The sequence below is a fragment of the Protopterus annectens genome, chromosome 14.part0, assembly GCF_019279795.1.
Source record: "Protopterus annectens isolate FY-2018-M chromosome 14.part0, PAN1.0, whole genome shotgun sequence".
NCBI lineage: Eukaryota > Metazoa > Chordata > Ceratodontiformes > Protopteridae > Protopterus > Protopterus annectens.
In genome coordinates, this window is record NC_056748.1 from 819,347,922 (window position 1) to 819,367,280 (window position 19,359).

At 44.2% G+C, this 19,359-nt stretch overlaps 1 protein-coding gene across 2 annotated transcripts in view; it reads left to right on the top strand.

Annotated features, from left to right (window-relative positions):
- NT5C2 (5'-nucleotidase, cytosolic II) overlaps positions 1–19,359 on the top strand; it is a 2,665,542-nt gene that overhangs the window by 2,217,338 nt on the left and 428,845 nt on the right. For both annotated transcript variants that reach the window (XM_044056570.1, XM_044056571.1), the window contains exons 15-16: positions 8,276–8,327; positions 8,447–8,507. In XM_044056570.1, coding sequence (XP_043912505.1) covers positions 8,276–8,327; positions 8,447–8,507 — 113 coding nt within the window. The remainder of the gene's footprint in view (positions 1–8,275; positions 8,328–8,446; positions 8,508–19,359) is intronic.

Below are 19,359 nucleotides of genomic sequence, written 5' to 3' on the forward strand. Positions count from 1 at the left end.
ATAACTGTTTAACTTGTGGGAAACAAATACCTCATAAAGATTTCCACTCTTACTGCTTACCTTGCTTAGGCCTAGACCACGACGTAGCAGCTTGTCTAGCCTGTGCTTCTTTCAACCGGCGGACGCTTAGACGTCGGTCGGAATTTGCTGAAGAGTTTTTCGGCTCCGCTTTCGCTTACATTATGCCGTCGGATACTCCGACTACGCAAATATCTAAAAAGCGCAAGGAAAAGGACCGGCACTCGCGGTCCGCGGTTTCGGCCGAAACCGCGGTTAAGCCAACCGCGAGTGTCTCGGTTTCGGCTGAAACCGAGTCCACGGTTCTTCCTTCGGCCGAAAACTTGCCTCCTACCGAGGCCTCATCCAGCTTGGCTGAATCTGCTACTGAAATCCCACCCGCTATTGCAGGTTCACAGGATTTATCTGATACTATCCCTTTGGATATTTCTACCCCTGCACGTGGAGCTGCTAGGCCACCTGCATCCATGTCGATTAAGGCCTTTGCCAGGGCTAAAGCAGCAAAAACTACCAAAACTGTGCCTGCTAAGACCCCCTCTCACAGGCCTAGCTCTAGTTCACAATTGCTTAGTCTAGCAGAGGATCTCATTTTTTTGATCCGGGGATCCCAACCACATCCAGACAGGGCCTCTCACCCACCTCCAGAGAAGAGGCCTAGAGTAGAGCCCCCTGAGCCAGTTTCTTCAGATGACTCCTCTGATGAATCAGATAATTCAAACCCTCCAGAGGGCCCTTTTTCTCCTTATGAGGACTCTGATGCAGAAGAGTCCATTCCTTCTGCCTCTCCGCCTGAGGAATTTTCTTTTGGGGAAACCTTGCATGCTATGAGGGAACAATTTCAATGGCAGGGCCAGGATTTTTCAGACTCTAGGAAAAGGCTTAGAACCTTTTTGCATTTGCCACAGCATAGGCCTTTAGCCATTCCTCCAGTACTTACTGTTGTGGATGATGCATTTAATGATGCTTGTACTGCTCCTGATTCTCTTCCTCCGGCCCCTGCTAAGCCCGATAGGTACTACAGGGTTCCGGACACACATTATCATTTGTATAAGGCCCCTTTTGCAGATCCCGAAACTATCTCCCAGGGACCCAAGGCTGTAGCAGCTACCTCTGCCAAAACCCCTTCCCCTCTGAAAGGGAATCTAGGGCTTTAGAGAGATGGGGTAAAAAAGTTTACACTTCTGCTACTCTTTCAGCTAGGGCCTTGAACTGTCAATTCCACATGATTCAGTATCAGGAATTTATGTTAGACCAGTTAACTAAAAAACTGTCCTCGGATGAACCATTAGACAAAAAAATCTGTACAGGAAATGGTACATAACATTCAGCAGGTCAGTAATCATTCCTTAAAATGCGGCTATGATGCACTGGAGGCTTCCTTTAGATCAGCCATGACTGGCACAGTGATCAGAAGACATGCATGGTTAAAAGAGCAGTCCTTACCAGACCATGTTAAATCAAAGCTCCTAGATGCTCCCATGGATAAGCTCAATTTGTTTGGCTCCCCTGCACAGCAGGTGCTGAAGAAGGTGGAAGAGAAAGCAAAATCTGTCCAGACAGTCAAGGATTTCTTGCAGGTCCAGCCTCCAAGGTTTAGCAGGAACTGGCCTTCCAAGAATTGGTCCTTTCCAGACACCTCCAGAGCTCCGAGAGGCAGGAATAGGCGCTCAAGAGGCAGGGGTCAATCCAGAGGCACCTACAGGGGACGTCAGTGGCAGGCTAACAACCAGCGAGGTACAGCCACAGATCCAGCCACCACCACTTCCACAGGACAATCACAGTGACTTGGCTCTGGCACCGCCTACCAGGGAACAACTAGAAGCACCCTTAGGCGGGAAGCTAGCCTTATTTTCAGTAAACTGGCATTACATCACAGGAGACAAATGGATTTTACAGACAATAGACCAAGGTTACAGGTTTCACTTCCATACTCTACCAAGGAAGAGAGGAATGCCAAACCTACCTCCAAATCAGAAGACAGAAGCTCTAGAACAAATAACTCACTTACTAAGGATGAGAGCTGTAGAAAGGGTACCATCTATGGAACAAGGGCAAGGATTTTACTCCAGACTCTTCCTGGTACCAAGAAAAGAAAACCAATGGAGACCTATTCTCGACCTGTCCGCTTTAAACACATACCTCATTGTTCCAAAATTCAAAATGCTGACCCTACAGCAACTTCTTCCCATGCTGGGCAAGGAGTCTTGGCTGGTAACTCTAGATCTCAAGGAGGCATACCTGCACGTCCCCATACGACCAAATTGCAGAAGATACCTCAGATTTCTTGCAGGATCAGAGCATTATCAATTCTCAGCATTGCCCTTTGGCTTATCTACTGCGCCCAGAGTATTCACGAAATGCCTGGCATCAGTAATTGCTCATTGCAGGCTTCAGGGAATTCAAATTTACCCTTACCTGGACGACTGCCTGTTACAAGCGGACAACAAAACAAATTAACAAAAGATTTGGAAAGGGTCATTCATCTACTACAAGCCCTGGGATACACAGTCAGTATAAAAAAGTCAAGGCTGATACCATCCCAAAGGATAACCTTCTTGGGTGCAGATCTGGACAAATCAAAACAAATGGCATTCCTGACAGTAGAAAAACAGGAGCAACTCCCTCTCTACTTCATGGCATTAACAAAGCAGAACCAGCTAACAGCAAGAAAAGTCCTGCAAGCCCTGGGTTACATGGCATCCTGCATAATATTGATTCCACATGCCAGACTACATATGAGAAAGTTACAGTGGTACCTAAGGAATTTATGGTCTCAGCACAAGCACAGCCTAGAAACCCAAATTCCAATAATTCCATGCCTGAAGCAAGAATTCCAATGGTGGGCTCAGGCCTGTCAATCAAACAAAGGACTGCCCTTCACCAGCACTCAACCAAGCCAGACCATCACAACAGACGCCTCAGACCTCAGTTGGGGGGCACACATGCTGGACAAGTGCATACAAGGCTTATGGACTCAAGACCAGCTGCACCTACACATAAATCAAAAGGAAATGCTGGCAGTAAAACTGGCAATTCAAACATTCAGACCATTTCTTCGACCGGGTCAACTGTTGATAAGGACGGACAACACCACAGTTATGTGGTACATCAACAAACAGGGAGGCACACATTCATACCCTCTATGCCGGATGGCAATGGACCTCTGGAATGTGGCCCTGAGCTTCAACATTCAGTTACAAGCAATTTTTGTGCCAGGAAAAGAAAATATACTAGCAGACATCCTAAGCAGAACTACCACGGATGCCCACGAATGGATGCTGCATCCGGACATCTTCAAAACCATTACAGGGAAATGGGGACTACCAGAAATAGACTTATTTGCATCCCCACACAATCACCAACTGAAAAATTCTGCACAAGGACGTACCACCCACTTGCTTGGAAAGTGGACTCCCTATCTTTCAGTTGGAAAACCTGACAGCATATGCATTCCCACCTCTTCCTTTGATGCACAAGGTGCTATTGAAGATCAAAGAAGACCGCCCAAGGATCATCCTGATAGCTCCAGACTGGCTAAGGCATCATTGGTACCCATTACTGAGGAGTATGTCTCGGAACAAATATGGCCTCTGCCCTAGTTCCCTTGCTGTTAACACAGAACAACTTCAAAACCCTGCATCCAAACCTGAAAACACTGCAGCTGGCTGCCTGGAACATTGCATAAGACCAAATAACCCAGATTTATCTCAAAGGGTTAAAGATATTATCTTGGAGGCTCGCAGACCCTCAAGAAAAAAATTATTCAGCAAAATGGAAAAGATATCTCATTTGGAGTACTGCAAAAGGAGAGAATGTGTCACTGGTAAACATAGCTAACATCCTGGAATACTTGGCAGAGCTCTTCCACAATGGCCTGTCCTATTCTTCCATTAAGATTCATGCATCAGCTATTTCAGCAGAATACAACTTGATCCTCCAGTCTTCTCACATCCTCTGCTCAGGCAGTTTCTGAGAGGAATTAAAAATGTAAAACCACCTAGGAAGCCACCATTGCCAGCATGGGACTTGAACTTTGTGCTAGAAAAGTTGACACTCCCTCCTTTCGAGCCAGCAGCAACAGCAGAATTACAGTACTTATCATGGAAAACTGCTTTCCTGCTTGCAATCACTTCAGCAAGAAGGGTATCTGAACTACAGGCATTAATGGCAGTACAGCCCTTCCTGATCTTCCATCAAGATAGAGTGTCCATGAGAACTAATCCTACTTTTATGACAAAGGTGGTCTCCAGGGTATCTTTAAATCAAGCTATCCACCTGCCTACATTCTTCCCCAACCCACAGAACAGGGGAGAAAGACTGTTGCATACCTTGGATGTACATAGACAATTACGTTACTACCTGGACAGGACCAAGAGCAATAGAAAAACTGACCAGCTACTGGTAGCATATGCAACAGGAATGGAAGGAAAAGCAATTTCAAAACAGACAATCTCTAAGTGGATAGGAAATTGCATTAGATTTTGTTACTCCTACCATGGGAAGAAAACTCCAGAAAACATCAGGCCTCACTCTACAAGGGCTACAGCCACTACCGCAGCTTTTTTACGAGGAGTGGCTACCAAAGACATTTTAGAGGCTGCTACTTGGAGCTCCGTGCATACATTTGCCAAGCATTATAATTTACCTTTATACTCCAGATCCCGAGCAGGTTTTGCCACTGCTGTTTTGCAAGGGATCTTAACTACACCATAATCTTATTACTCCTCCTCCCCCAGTTTGGCTATGGTATTCTACCCATTTGTAAGGACTGCAGATGCATCCTTGAAGGACATAGTATAGTTTTGTACCTACCATAAATGTAGATGTCCGATAGGCATGCATCTGCAGTCAGGATTACCCACCCTCCTTCCCTCTGTGGTACTCCTAGGGTATTTGCCCATCTTGTAGCTAGCTGGGGAATCTATTATGGTGTATTTGTTTGTATATATGTACATACATGCTTATTTTTGTTTGCTCTCTACTGTTTGGAACCATTTGCATTTATCCAAATTTAGCCTTCCTAGAGGGCACCTGGCATCTGGGGCAAGAAACACTGAGGAAAATGGCGTCGGCTGATGCCTTTATACCCGAAGAACTGCAGCTATGACGTCGGGTGAAGTGCGACATCAGCCGAGGCCAGACCCAGACTTTGGAATCCGCCGATCAAGGGCTGCCTGACGACAGGACAACCCATTTGTAAGGACTGCAGATGCATGCCTATCGGACATCTACATTTATGGTAGGTACAAAACTGTACTTTTCTGGGTCTGTACTTAGAAGGCATGCTTGGCTTAAGGAGCAATCTTTGCCAGATCATGTTAAAGCTAAATTGCTGGAAGCTCCCTTAAACCAGGACCGCCTCTTTGGCAACAAAGGAGAAGAAGTACTTAAAAAGATGGAGGAAAAAGCTAAATCTATGCAAACTGTTAAAGATTTCCTGCAAGTACAGCCTCCAAGGTTTAGTAGGCATTGGCACTCTAAGAATTGGTCCTTTCCTGCCTCTTCCAGGCCTTCTCAGTCCAAACCCAGCAGAGTACCCAGGCTTCAGTCCCAAGGTACGCACAGGACTAAGCAGTGGGGGGCTCCTACTTCCAAAGCAGGGAGTAGTAAGACTCTACCCTATGGTAAACTGTCTCAATGAATTAACGTTAAAACTTCCTAGCTCTTCTCAACTGACTGCTCCTTTAGGGGGAAAGATTGCTCTGCAGGCAGGAAACTGGGAGCTCATTGCCCAGGACAAATCGGTTTTAAATATAGTTTCCCAAGGATACAGATTCCACTTCCATACTTTACCAACCCCAAACAGTTGGCCAGATCTACCCCCAAATCAGTGGGCAGAGGCTCAAAAGCAAGTTTTCTCTTAAGTATAAGGGCTATTCAAACTGTCCCAGAAGAGGAATGGGGACAAGGTTTCTACACAAGACTTTTCCTGGTGCTCAGAAAAGACAACTCCTGGTGTCCTATCCTGGATCTGTCTTGAACACTTTTTTGGTGATCCCAAAATTCAAGATGCTAACTCTTCACCAGTTGCTTCCTATGCTAGCCAAGGATGCCTGGTTGTCAACCCTGGATTTAAAGGAAGCCTATCTGCACATCCCAATCAGGGAATCTTGTAGAAGATGCCTATGCTTCAAAGCAGGCTACATGCACTACCAGTTCTCTGCACTGCCCTTTTGCTTATCTACTGCACCCAGGGTATTCACAAAGTGCCTAGCTCCAGTCATTGCATTTTGCAGGCAAAGAAATATTCAAATGTACCCATACCTGGACGATTGTCTAATTCAGGTAAAAAGCCAGGACATACTTTTGAATCATCTGGTGTTCGTACAAAAGGTGCTAATTTCTTTGGGGCACACCGTAAACAAAAAGAAATCACATATCGTACCCTGCCAACAAATTGTATTCCTGGGAGCAAGCTTGAACAGATCTTCCCAGATGGCTTTCCTCACGCCAGAGAAACAAGTTCATTTGATAGCTTACTTCACACTAATGGCCACAAAGACCCTGCTATCTGCAAGACAAGTACTGCAAGCCTTGGGGTTCTGGATTCTCATAACTCCATATGCAAGACTGCATATGAGGAAACTACAATGGTATCAACATTCTCAGGATCCAGAAGCAATGATTCCTATCATTCCTTGCCTACAGTTAGAGTTCCTTTGGTGGGCAGAGGCCTGTCACCAAAACAAGGGAGTGCTATTCACTCTACCTCCTGCCACCCAAACCCTTACAACAGACACATCTGACTATGCATGGGGGGCTCACTTGGCAGGGATGTGCATTCAGGGCAAATGGAACCCAAGTCAAATGCACCTGCATATCAATCAAAAAGAAATGTTAGCTGTACAGAATGCTGTGACAGCCTTCAAGGACTACATTCTTAGCAGCCATTTCAAATTTTCACCTTGGCGGTAATTCAACCTTTTCTGCATGCCTCTTTAAGGCCTTTTTAAAAGGGATTTTTTCTATTAAGGCCTCCTGTTAAACATCCTTCTCCTCCATGGGATTTGACCTTGGTGTTAACAAAACCTCCGTTTGAACCAGCAGCTTCGTGCATATTAAATTTTTGTCCTGGAAGACTGCCTTTTTAGTGGCAATTACTTCGGCAAAGAGAGTCTTGGAGCTGCAAGATGTTACTGTCAAGCCACCCTATTTAATTTTTCACAAGGACAGAGTGTCTCTAAAACCTGATCCATTCTTCATGCGTAAAGTGGCTTTATCAGCGAATATCAACCAATGTATTTACTTACCAGTGTTTTTCCCTAACTTTTCCAATAAAGGGGAATATATTCTGCACACATTGTACGTTCATCGTCAACTTTGCTTTTATTTACATTGAATGCAAGAGTTTAGGCGTTCAGACCAACTATTTGTGGCATTCTCTGTTAATAGAAAAGGCAGGGGTATTTCGAAAGTCATGATTTCCCGTTGGATTTCGCAATGTATTTCCATTATTTATTCTTCAGAGGGTATTTCCTTAACCACACCAGTGAGGGCTCATTCAACCAGGGCAGTTTCTACTTCCATTGACTTTGCAGATTGTCAGTCTTTAGATGACATTTGTGTGGCAGCAACATGGTCTTCTCCTCACACGTTTGTTTCCCACTATAAGTTGGATTTGATTACCAGAGGAAGGGCTTCATTTAGCTCTACATTTCTTCTGCATGTCCTTCCTTGAGACCTCCCAGGATTTATGTAGCTGGGGTTTCTGACCCTAACGTGAGGAATGGTGACTAGATAACATCAGGTTTATAGTTATGTACTTACCATAACTTGGCATCTGTGTTATCTGTAGTCACCATTCATCATGATCCCACCCTCCAGCCCCCTGCCTGGAAGACTGGTTGGATTTGGAGGTTATGTTTGGTACTGCTTTAGAGGGGCTACAAATTACATAGAATATTTTGCACAAGGATTTGGAATCTGTGGGAAGCACTGTATTAGACTACAATTTGTATAAAAATGTAAACTGTAAGTGTGAAAACTGTAATGTACTAATGAACAATGTGAGTGAAATAAAATCTGTTGATTGTCTACATTTAAGATGGTTTTAATTTCAGTGATAAAAATGGTATCTCGTGATAACTACATGGATGTAAGGCATAGCATGCAGTAAACTGATACATTTAATGCACTGCCTTCTTTAAATCCATATAGGGTAAAACACACGTGAAAGAAACTACCTAAAAAGTAGTTGCTTTACTTTATTTATTGCATAGTCATAATTGAACTATGTGTACTCTTTCTTTAATTGCAGCTTTATTTGAAGAATTACAGAGTCTGGATATTTTCTTGGCTGACCTCTACAAGTAAGTGTAGTACCTTAGATATTTCCCTTTGCATTTTCATTTTAAGACACAGCCTGTCAATTTTGGAAATGTAACATTTGTGTTTTGCTAATATTTCAGTCTTTTTTCTTTCCAATCAGGCATTTGGATAGCAGCAGCAGTGAACGTCCCGATATCAGTTCAATACAGAGGCGCGTCAAGGTATGGAATAACAGTACATCTGAGGGTGCATTCCCTGAGAGGTTGTAAATTAGATTGTAAAACAGAATTTTCCCCCATTTATGTTTATTTGTTGTCTTTATAATTGTCCTTAGAAAACCATGTAAAATGTGTCAAATGAAGTTCATTTTGTGAATAGTATTTGTTCCTTTTTCTTTTATTAATGCGTTCTGTGGACTTGCCCAATGTTTAGCTTTTTAGAGACTCTGTGAGTTTTTCAGGAGTATGCTATAATCAAATGGACACTGATGGGTTTCAAGCCAATGTTTTAGGCTTTGTAGCCCAGCACCATAACCAGTGTACTTCACTGCCACCTCTTCTGACAATCTCACTCATTTTTTTTGTTGGAAAACTAGAAGTGATTAGTAGTGTAATGTAACAGTGCTAAGAATAGCATTTTATGTATATGATACTTCGTGACTGCATTAAAAATCATTGATTAACCTGCCTATTTAAACATCATGTTCAAAGTGGCAAACAGTAGTTAGGAAAATTCTTACTATTTGCACAATAACATCATTGTACTTGCAATCTTTTTTTATTATTTTTATTCACTTGTTTATTCTTTGTCTAGTGGGTTAGACCTACTAGGTTAGTAGCCTCTCTTCAGGTGAGACCAAAGGTGGTATTTGTACTACTAAGGGAAATTTCCTTACTCTTTCCGATATGTGCCATGGGAGTTTTTATATCCATCGGAGCTACCACCAACTCAGGCAGATGAGGGCCTCAGTTTAACATCTCTTTTGAAGGACAACAACTTCAGAAATACAGCACCCCCAGTAAAAAGTGGTCCCTTCATTGGACAACACCCCCCCCCCTTGATAAGCTTATGAACAAGGCCCTTTCACCCAGGACAGGGATGCCAATCCCTTCCATTCTGCTGTCAGTCACCTAAGCCACTAATCTAACCCAGATCTGCTGGGTTGTAATTAAGGTTTTATCGTTCTATACCAACGGAGCTGCAGTGGAGTGATTCACTAAACTTTGTGCTTTATTGTTCATGTTTGCAGACAAGCCTTCATTTAAGAAAAGGGGAGCTGCAACCAGAGTGCATGTGACTGGTCGCTACTTTTCTTAGTGCATGATCTAACACAATTGTATAGTTAGGCTGCAGCACAATTCATGTATGCACTGTATTGATGGCATGGTTAATGCTTCAAACAGTTTTAATCATTGACTACACATTAGAATGATAATGTAATAGGACAAGTGTTTAGTGTTACTTTGTTTTGTATACAGGGAAGGCCACATTAGTATACTGTTCAGCTATTTATGACACATGTCCACCACAATTAGAAAGTCATTTTTTATAGCACAACTTATAAGTAAGTGCATTGCATCCATTGGAAGTCTGTTTTCCCTTTGTACTGCAGCCGTATTTGACCAGTCTTCCAGTACAGTGCTCCCATTAGTTTAGTATATTTGTATGATTCTATGTACAAGGCAGTGTACACAACTTCAAATTCCCAGTACTTAGAGCATCATTTTGTAGACTACTCAAATTATAATAGTCGCATCAAATGGTAGACTGCACCAAATAGGACATTGTGCAGTGTGTCACCGCTGTAGCCTCTCTGCATTTAACTGATGATGTGCCACCACACTGAACTACAGTGGCATGTGCAAACCTGAACAGCATGGGTTTGTATCCATCAGAGATGCCCGAGATCTTTAGATGGTAACACACAGCCATACAGAAGAATGTCAGTAGTTACAGCAGTGGGCAAGTACTGGATTGTGCAGTATGCCCTTTCCACTCTACATAGTAAGGTAAATGCTCTACCTTAATGTCGATACAGCCAGTGCATAATACATATTCATAGCTTCAGGTGACTGTGTGTATATTGTCATCACAAGTCACATACAGACACTTCATGCACTTCTCACACCCCCTTCGTTTTACAGTCAGAACATCTGTTATAGATTTATTTGCTTTATTGACTGGAATAGACCCACAAGTTTTTTTGTAGCCTATTCTCAAGAAAAGAACCAAGGTGTGTTTTTTATAATGACTAGGAGAAATTTGTCCAGGACACCATGGAAATTCTACTACTTTGCTAGATGATGCTTAAGGCTGCCAGCAGTGGAAGAGAGCAATGTTATTGGTGGGAAGAACTGCTGGTGTCAATGATTTCCCTGTTTTGAATGAGGCAGCAGTAACAAAAGACCCAGGCTCCTGAGGATTTGACAATGAAACGATCATTATGGAGTTGCAGGCTGTCAGTCTTAATGATGCAGACCTGCAGAAATTGGAGAATGTTAAAAATGACACTGTCTCCTGGAGCGAGATAATGGAAAGATCAAGGCTGCTGGAGGTTTATCTGTTTTGCATTTGGAGTGGAGTTTCAGATGGTTATCAGATACAAGCCTGTCAGTAAATGATGCAAGCGAGCCTCGGAGCTTGGGTGGGCGTTTGTAAGACTTGCTGAAGATGCAGCTATATAGTAGCAGTGTCTGTCTCCAAGATTCATCAAGAAAATGTTTTGTTTTTGAGTTAAGGAGAACCATTTTGCAATTTTCATTTATGTCTGCTAGTACTCCCGACCGATGTTCCTTTTAGACGAGTTACTTAAAACCACTGAGTGTACAGCCTTTAGAAATACGGAAATTCTCAGACTGGGAATGAAAACCTTTACAAAGTGATTTTAGAAGATAAGACTTCTTAATTTCTGATGTCCAGATTTGTCTCAAAAGTGCATGCTAAGGTCATAAGTTCCAAATGTTGGTTGTCAATAAAAAACAGTGGCCGACTATGCAGTTATGTTCTATTAACATTATGGAACTAATGTTAAAATCTGTTTTCTTCTTTTTTTTTGTACAGGTGGCTTCTGGAGCTGGATATGAGATGGTGATAGAGTTTGGACTGGTACTTGAGCAACACTTGAACTGGCTAAATAACCTTTTATTGCATTTGCCTAATAATTTTATTTATTATTTTATTTTACATTTGTTAACCGGGCTAGTACAGTTCAAGGTGTCAAAGACACCATCTTTTATTACAGTCAGCCCAAAGGCTGCTACTTATGTAGTTAGGTGGGCCATTTGATAAATGTCTGCCCATTGACATTGTGAAAAACATGGTGAAAAGGTGCATTGTGAGAGAAACTGTGCACTAAATGCAAAAACAGATTGTGTAAAATATGGAACATTATTGCCTATGTTAATGCTTTGATTCCATGTTTTTTGACACTACTGATTTGCATTTATAATGGCCTTAAAATATGTCCAAAAGAATGTGATATAGTTGACTTTTTTTTGGGGGGGTGGAGTGGAGTAGAAGAGGGTGAGTTTGAACATTCAGTTAATCACTTTATCCCTGTTGCTAATTCATTTAGTGATAGAACTGTCAGACTGGACTGTACATGTATAACAGACAAAGATATATTTAGTAATTTCTTATCCAGAGCTAATAGAGTAGCTATACTGGAAAATGAGGAAGAAACTGAGGAACCTACAGTTTTTGGCAGAGGAGGTACTTGCAAGAGTACCAGATGGAAGAAGATAGAAAACAGAAAGCTATCTGCATCAACCCTATTTTGTAAACATGTCAAGAAAAACAAAAGTTTAGTTTTGTATGCTTAAATTTGAATGGGAATAGCTTGTAAAGTTGGGTATTTTGATAGATTGTTACACTGGTTATGAACACGAGGGGTTAGGTGTCTGTTTCTTACAGGATGTCTGTCTGTTGTATAATGGGGGGGCACATACTGTCTTTTGGACCAAGTAAATGTTGAAAAGTGCTGATTCTGATTAAGACTAGGGTAGATTTGTATGTTGTAGTCATGTGGTAGTATTCTAGTGGCATATTTTGATTTATTATTGTATCCCTAAAGAATAAATAATGAGGTTTATTTCTTTATAAGCTTCTATAGCAGAGAATATAGTGTTTGAGGGCTCACCTTTATTTGAATTATCACTTTAAGATATAACCAAACCATGTTAAGTTGTCAATCTCGCCTTCATTCTTGCTTGATGGGTTCGGAGCCGATCCCTCGGCTCCGACTCGGCACTTGCTAAGCTCGAGAGTCACTTTTACCAGCTCGAGGCAGCCCCATATCCCATGATGCAAGGCGGTAAGTACCCAGATCTCGTTTGCCGCTTCACTTATGAGGTCCTCCTTTTACCAGCTCCTGGTAAGTGATTCACTTTATTGATATTAAAGCCCCTTTTTGTTAAAAAACCTTTTATTGTTAGTTATAAGTTAATTATTTAGATTTCCTGACAGAAAATCCCTGTCTCTTTTAATATTTTTTAGTCAAACTTTACCCATCCCATCCCCTCCCTGTTAGGGCGTGTGTGTTTGTTTTAGGAATACCTTTTTGGTATTTTCTTTAATTTAAATTTTTGACTGGTGTGTGTGTGTGTTTTTGTGAAGCACCATGTCAAAGGAGAGGGTCTCAGGTTTTAAGAAGTGTGACTCGTGCTGTCAGAAGATGTCTCTGACAGACGGTCACACTTCTTGCCTGTATTGCCTGGGGCCTCTTCACCTGCAGGACTCCTGTGCTATTTGTCATTCCTTCAGCCAGAGAGTCCTGCAGGAAAGATGCAACAAGCTGATACTTAGGGGCCTTCTTAAGCCGGAGGGCTCTCCGGCTAAGTCGGCTCCATCAAAATCAGCTAAATCTTCCAAGGCCCAGGCTTCTGTGTCTAAGCCTGCGGCCTCGGCCCGACTCGTTCGAGTCGAGATCGGCTCGGCTGGAGCCGATTCTGGCTTAACAGCCTTCGGCACCGATGGCTATCGGTGCCGAATCTGCATCGACCACTTCCGGTGTCGGCCCGATCGGTTCCGACCCCATGTGGCACAGGCATCGGTGTCGGCCCGATCGGCTCCGACACCGTTACTTTGGTGGCTGTATCGGCTCCGGCTGGAGCCGATACATCGAGGCTTCCTGTCGGCTCCGAGAAGTCGGCTCCGACAGGATCTATAGTATCGGTTCCGATGGCTCATTCCAGGAAGAGGTCGAGGTCTCCTTCCTTGGAGCCGATACTTTCGGCTCCGCTTCACCTCTTCTTTCGAACGGAGTCATCGGAGCCGATCTTCAAGGTCATCCAGACTGTCAGATCATGACCTAGAGAGAGTGGTCAGTAGATTACTTAAGTCACAGGTACTGGCCCAAATGTTACATAGTCCGTCTCAACAGACGACTGTTGGTCCACACCCCGTTACAGTTCCTCCTTCAACTCTACCCCAGAGCTTGGAGTTGGAGTCTTCGAATGGTTACTGCTACGGCTGGAGGACGGATACCCCTTCTGTTCCTTCAGCCTCTACTCTTATCTCCTCTTGAGACCTTCCTTAGAGGGATTCGGTGGTCGGGCTTCCATGGTCTCCTCCGAGGGGTGAGTGGCATCGGACCCTTGTCCGAGCCCGCTCTTCCCTTGGAGCCTCGGCCTTGGTGAGCTCGGCTCCGACATCTGCCTCGGAGACTTCCCTTCGGTGGTCCCTGGAGTTCCTAGCTCTTGAACGGGTTCTCTCGGACCTGCCTGGGAGGGGAGCATTCGAGGTGATGAAGAGTGTGCTGGCCACTGGTATCAGTCAGCAGTCTGTTCCCGTAGCTCCTCCCTCTATAGTACCTGTTGACATCTCTGCCACTTCTCTTGCTACAGGACCCAGAGATCCTCCGCCTCAGGTTTCCCCATTGGGAATTTCCCCTCTTCCGAGGATTCTCCTGATGTTTCGGGAGATCCTCCTAGGAAGAGGACTTGTAAGAGGAAACATGTAGACTCCCGAGTCTGTCACTGGATACTGACTTTGATGAGTCAGAGGGATCCCTAGATCCCCTCTGAGGATGTCTCCTTCTCAGACATCCTAGAACTCCTTAAACAGAGGGAAACTGGCCCACCAACAATCCCTCTGAGGATGAGTCAGTATACCTAGAGGCGTTTGGATCTCGGCCCTCCACCTCCTGGGTGTCTCCGCCTTCGACCCCTTATGCAGGTTATTGCACGAAGGCGTGGGCAGCTCCTGACTCTGTAGAGCCAGTCCCTAGGAGGCCTTCAAAATTTATCACTGCCCTGTGACAAGCAATTCCTCACTAAGGGTGTCCCCGCTGATGCCATGGTGGTGGCTGCGGCCACCAAAAAGGAACTTGCAGATCCTTCCGTGCCCGTCCATCCTCCTAATAAGGACTCTAGGACCATGGATAGGTACGTAAACGGATGTTTTCCTCAGCGACCTTTGCTATGCTCGCTGAATTACCTATGTCACTTCACCAGACTCCAGAGGGATATCCTTAAGGAGCTGGGTGAAGTAGTTCAGGATCCTACAGCTGCAGGGGCTCAAGAAAAATTGCTTCGCAGCTAGGAACCCTCAATTCCATTGCAAACTCCTCCATGCGGCTAATATCTTATGCTGCGGATGGAGCGAGTAGAGCCGCAGGTACAGGTGTGGCTCTTAGACGCCAAGCCTGGATGCGGCTATGTGATTTTGCGGATCCCTTTAAGGCGTCCTTCACAAATTCTCCCTTTGATGGGTCAGCTTTGTTTGGCCCTCAGGTGAAGGAAACCTTGACCAGGTGCGAACAGGATGGCAAGACTCTTTCTGCTGTTGGAGTCCGTTTTTCCACCCCTCCTAGACCTTATGCCAAAGGACAGAAAGGTGGGAAAATGTGGTGCAGTAAATCCCAAGGAGTCACGCCGGATACACGTGGTCAGTTTACCCCTAGAGGCAGAGGGGGTAACAACAACAGACGCCGCTCTAGAGGCAGAGGGGGTCCAAAACCAGGGAAACAGAGATCCTCTCTGACAAGCCCTTTCAGCATCCCTGAGATGTTGCCCGGCTGTCCCTCCTTGGAGGCAGTCGGGAAGATTATCACTGTACCCAGAAGCCTGGCATTCCCTCACTCAAGACAGATGGGTACAGTCGATCATATCCAAGGGTTACATAATTCCTTTCGAGGAAAGTCCCTTCCCTCAAATTCCCTTCCAGATGTACCACCGGTCTAAGGGAAATTGCAGAGTTAGAAATCTCAAAACTACTGCAAAAAGGGCCATTCAGCCAGTTACAATAGCCCATTCAGGCCCCGGAATCTACTCAGGGTTCTTTTGGTCCCCAAAAAGACGGGAGACTGGAGACCAATATTGGATCTCAGCAGACTCAACAAGTCTGTCAGGAAGACAAGATTCCGAATGGTCACTCTTCAGTCAATTCTGCCCTTCTTACAGAAGGACAACTGGATGTGCTCAATAGATCTTCAGGATGCGTACTATCACATCAAAATTCACAGACGCTCCAGGAGATTTCTCCGCTTCGGCTGGGGTCCAGTCATTTCCAGTTCAGAGCCCTGCCCTTTGGTCTCACTACAGCCCCCAGAGTGTTCACCAAATGCATGGCAGTGGTCACGGCTCACCTGAGACGTCAAGGATTCCAGGTGTTTCCGTATCTCGACGACTGGCTCCTGTCAGCCACCACCAGACATCAGCTTATACAAGCCAGGGATTACACAATAAACCTTTGTTCTCATTTGGGCATCTCAATCAACTTGAAAAGTCATCCTTATCGCCCTGCCAGTCTATTACCTTCATAGGCGCAAACTTAAACACTGTTCGGATGTCAGCTACCCTTACAGATCAAAGAGTTTCAGACATTCAGAGTCATGTCAGGATCATTCTGGCCAACAAGAAAGTACAGGCCAGAATGGTTCTAAAGGTATTAGGTCTCATGGCTGCGGCCATTACTCTTCTTCCCTGGCTCGATTCTACATGCGCCTTCTTCAGTGGATGCTGTTCACACAATGGTCATACCAGCAACTTCCAATGCGTCACCAGATTCTGGTGACACAGACATGCAAAGAGCATCTTGCTTGGTGGATCACATCTCCTCAGGTTCACCAAGGCAGGTACTTTGTACCCCCATCCCCGATAGCCACTGTCACCACGGATGCCTCCCTGATCGGGTGGGGGTCATTATCAGGGCAGGATGGTTCATGGGACGTGGCAGCCGCTCGAGTACCATCTGCACATAAATGTCCTGGAGATGAGAGCAGTGCTTTTAACGTTGCAAGCCCTCAACGACTTTCTTCCCGTAGGGACAATTGCAGTCCACACAGACAACATGTCTGTAGTTTGGTATATCAACAAACAGGGCGGAACCAAGTCCTACCCCTTGTGTCGAGAAGCGCGACTATGGCAATGGGCGATCTCCTCTCATCGGTTTCTGGTAGCAACGCATATCCCTGGGAAAACCAACATTGTAGCGGACAGATTGAGCAGAGCTATTCTCATGCCTCACGAGTGGTCTCTCAAGCAATCTATAGCGGAAGAGATTTTTCTGGAATGGGGTCGTCCATGTTGCGATCTTTTTGCTACTCCCCAAAACAGCAAATGTCCAGACTTCTTCAGCCTCTTCCCTCTATCAGGCCATCCCCCCAGAGACGCTCTGACCCAGGATTGGCCCCAGGGACTTCTTTATGCCTTCCCTCCATTTCCTCTGATCCCTCAGGTTATCCAGAAAGCTACCGTTTTGAGAGCCAAATTGATTCTCATTGCCCCTTACTGGCCTCGACAAGTTTGGTTCCCGTTCCTCCATCATCACCTTTTGGTGCAGCCGTGGCATCTGGACCCAGTGCCAGATCTTCTGATACACCAATCGGGTCAGCTGCACCAGTCAATCCCTTCTCTCAACCTCACAGCATGGTTGCTCCACTTCCTTCCTTAGCCAGGCTTCCTTTGATCTCTAACCCAGTTAGAGACATCATAGTAGCTTCGCTAAAATCCTCTACCAGGAGGATTTATACAAGCAAATGGAAACGTTTCTCTTATTGGGCTAAGGCCAAGAATATCGATCCTTTTACTGCCCCTGTTCAGGCAGTCCTGGACTTCTTAGCAGAGATTTTTCATGCAGGCTCCTCTTCTTCCACAGTCAGAGTTCAATTGGCTGCTATTTCCAATTTTCATGTCGGGATAGCAGATCATAATATTATGTCCCATAGGCTCTGCAGGGCCTTCTTGAAAGGAATTTTCCTACTAAAACCTCCAATCAGGAATCCTCCTCCTCAGTGGGATCTAAATTTAGTGCTGACATCCTTGATTCTTCCCCTTCGAGCCAGCTGCTTCTTGTTCCCTGAAATATCTTTCTTGGAAAACTTTATTCCTAGTGGCTATTACATCGGCCAGGAGGGTGTCTGAACTTCATGCTCTTTCAGTTCGACCCCCCTATTTGGTTTTTCACAAAGACAGAGTATCTTTGAGAACTAACCCAACCTTTTTGCCTAAGGTCGCTTCAGAGAACAATTTGAATCAATCCATTGATCTCCCTGTATTTTTCCCTAACTATTCAGATAGAGCTGAACAAAAGCTACATTATCTTGATGTCCACCGTCAACTTAGATATTATTTGGACAGAACAAAAAAATTTAGAAAATCTGATCAACTTTTTGTTTCCTATGCGGATAATAAAAAAAGGCCTTCCTGTTTCTAAAGTGACTTTGTCTAGATGGCTTTCTTCGGTCATCTCTGAAATTTATCTGCTCAGGGGAAAACAGCTGTGCTCAAAACCTAAAGCACATTCAACTAGGAGCTTAGCTACTTCTACAGCTTTTCAAGCTAGACTTCCTTTAGACACTATTTGTGCAGCGCCACTTGGGCCACTCCTCACACTTTTGTTTCCCATTACAAATTGGACTTGGCCTCCAGGGACAGAGCCAGTTTTGGCTCTACAGTCCTCAAGAGTTTGTTCCATTGAGCCACCCAGGATAGAGGTGCTAGGACGGTCCCATCAAGCAAGAATGAAGGCGAGATTGACAACTTAACATTAAGAAGTTATGTACCTACCATAACGCTCCATGTTAGTTGTCTTCTCGCCTTCTTTCTTGCGACCCTCCCTCCTTCCCCCTGGCCTGGACAGACCTTGTTATAAGAAACTGTTATGCTGAAGACCATTCAGACCTGGTCCTTCTTCCATCTGTAAGTTTTTTCTTTCTTCCTTTGGGAAGTATTTTATGCTTGGTGCTATTGCCCTTTGTCATCAAACGAGATCTGGGTACTTACCGCCTTGCATCATGGGATATGGGGCTGCCTCGAGCTGGTAAAAGCGACTCTCGAGCTTAGCAAGTGCCGAGTCGGAGCCGGGGGATCGGCTCCGAACCCATCAAGCAAGAAAGAAGGCGAGAGAAGACAACTAACATGGAACGTTATGGTAGGTACATAACTTCTTATTCATTTGCATAAAAGAAAACATAGTAACATGTTCCCTGTTACAACATTTATACATCACATGCATTCTTTAGTATTAACTGTCATCAATCCAACATTGCATAAATTGCTGAGTTCCTGTCTTTCTTTAAACCTCACACTTCCAAAACATTATTGTGCTTGAATTGTTACATTTTCGATTTTTCTATGTAATTTGCTCCTACAGTTTTCTAAAGATCCCACTTCCAGTTATTTTCTCTCTTACAATATTCAGTATTATAAATATAGTTGGTTTAGACCTTCATTTCCATTTTGTAGTACTTTCTTTTTTGTGGCGGACACAAAATTAAACTTAACAAGGCCTTACTATGTCTAGGCAAAGCAGATCCTGTATCCCAGCTCAGAAAATCCTAACTTATACCCATTTGCTCATTAAATATTTCTGACAGAGGACTATATAGGGAATTTTTTAAATCTACCAACTCATTGCACTCCTAACACATTTGTTCCCACATCTCCAACATTTGGCAACTACCCGAGGAAAAAGTCTTTGGAGTCTGCTTGTGGTATAAAAATACGTATGCAAACTCTTCCAAGCAAAAAATCCAAAATCTTATAAACTTTGTTGCTTATTTGAGAGCTATACATATGTCCTCCCATTGTTTCCATGTGAATTGCCTATCCAGTCTGTCTTCCCAATACTTTC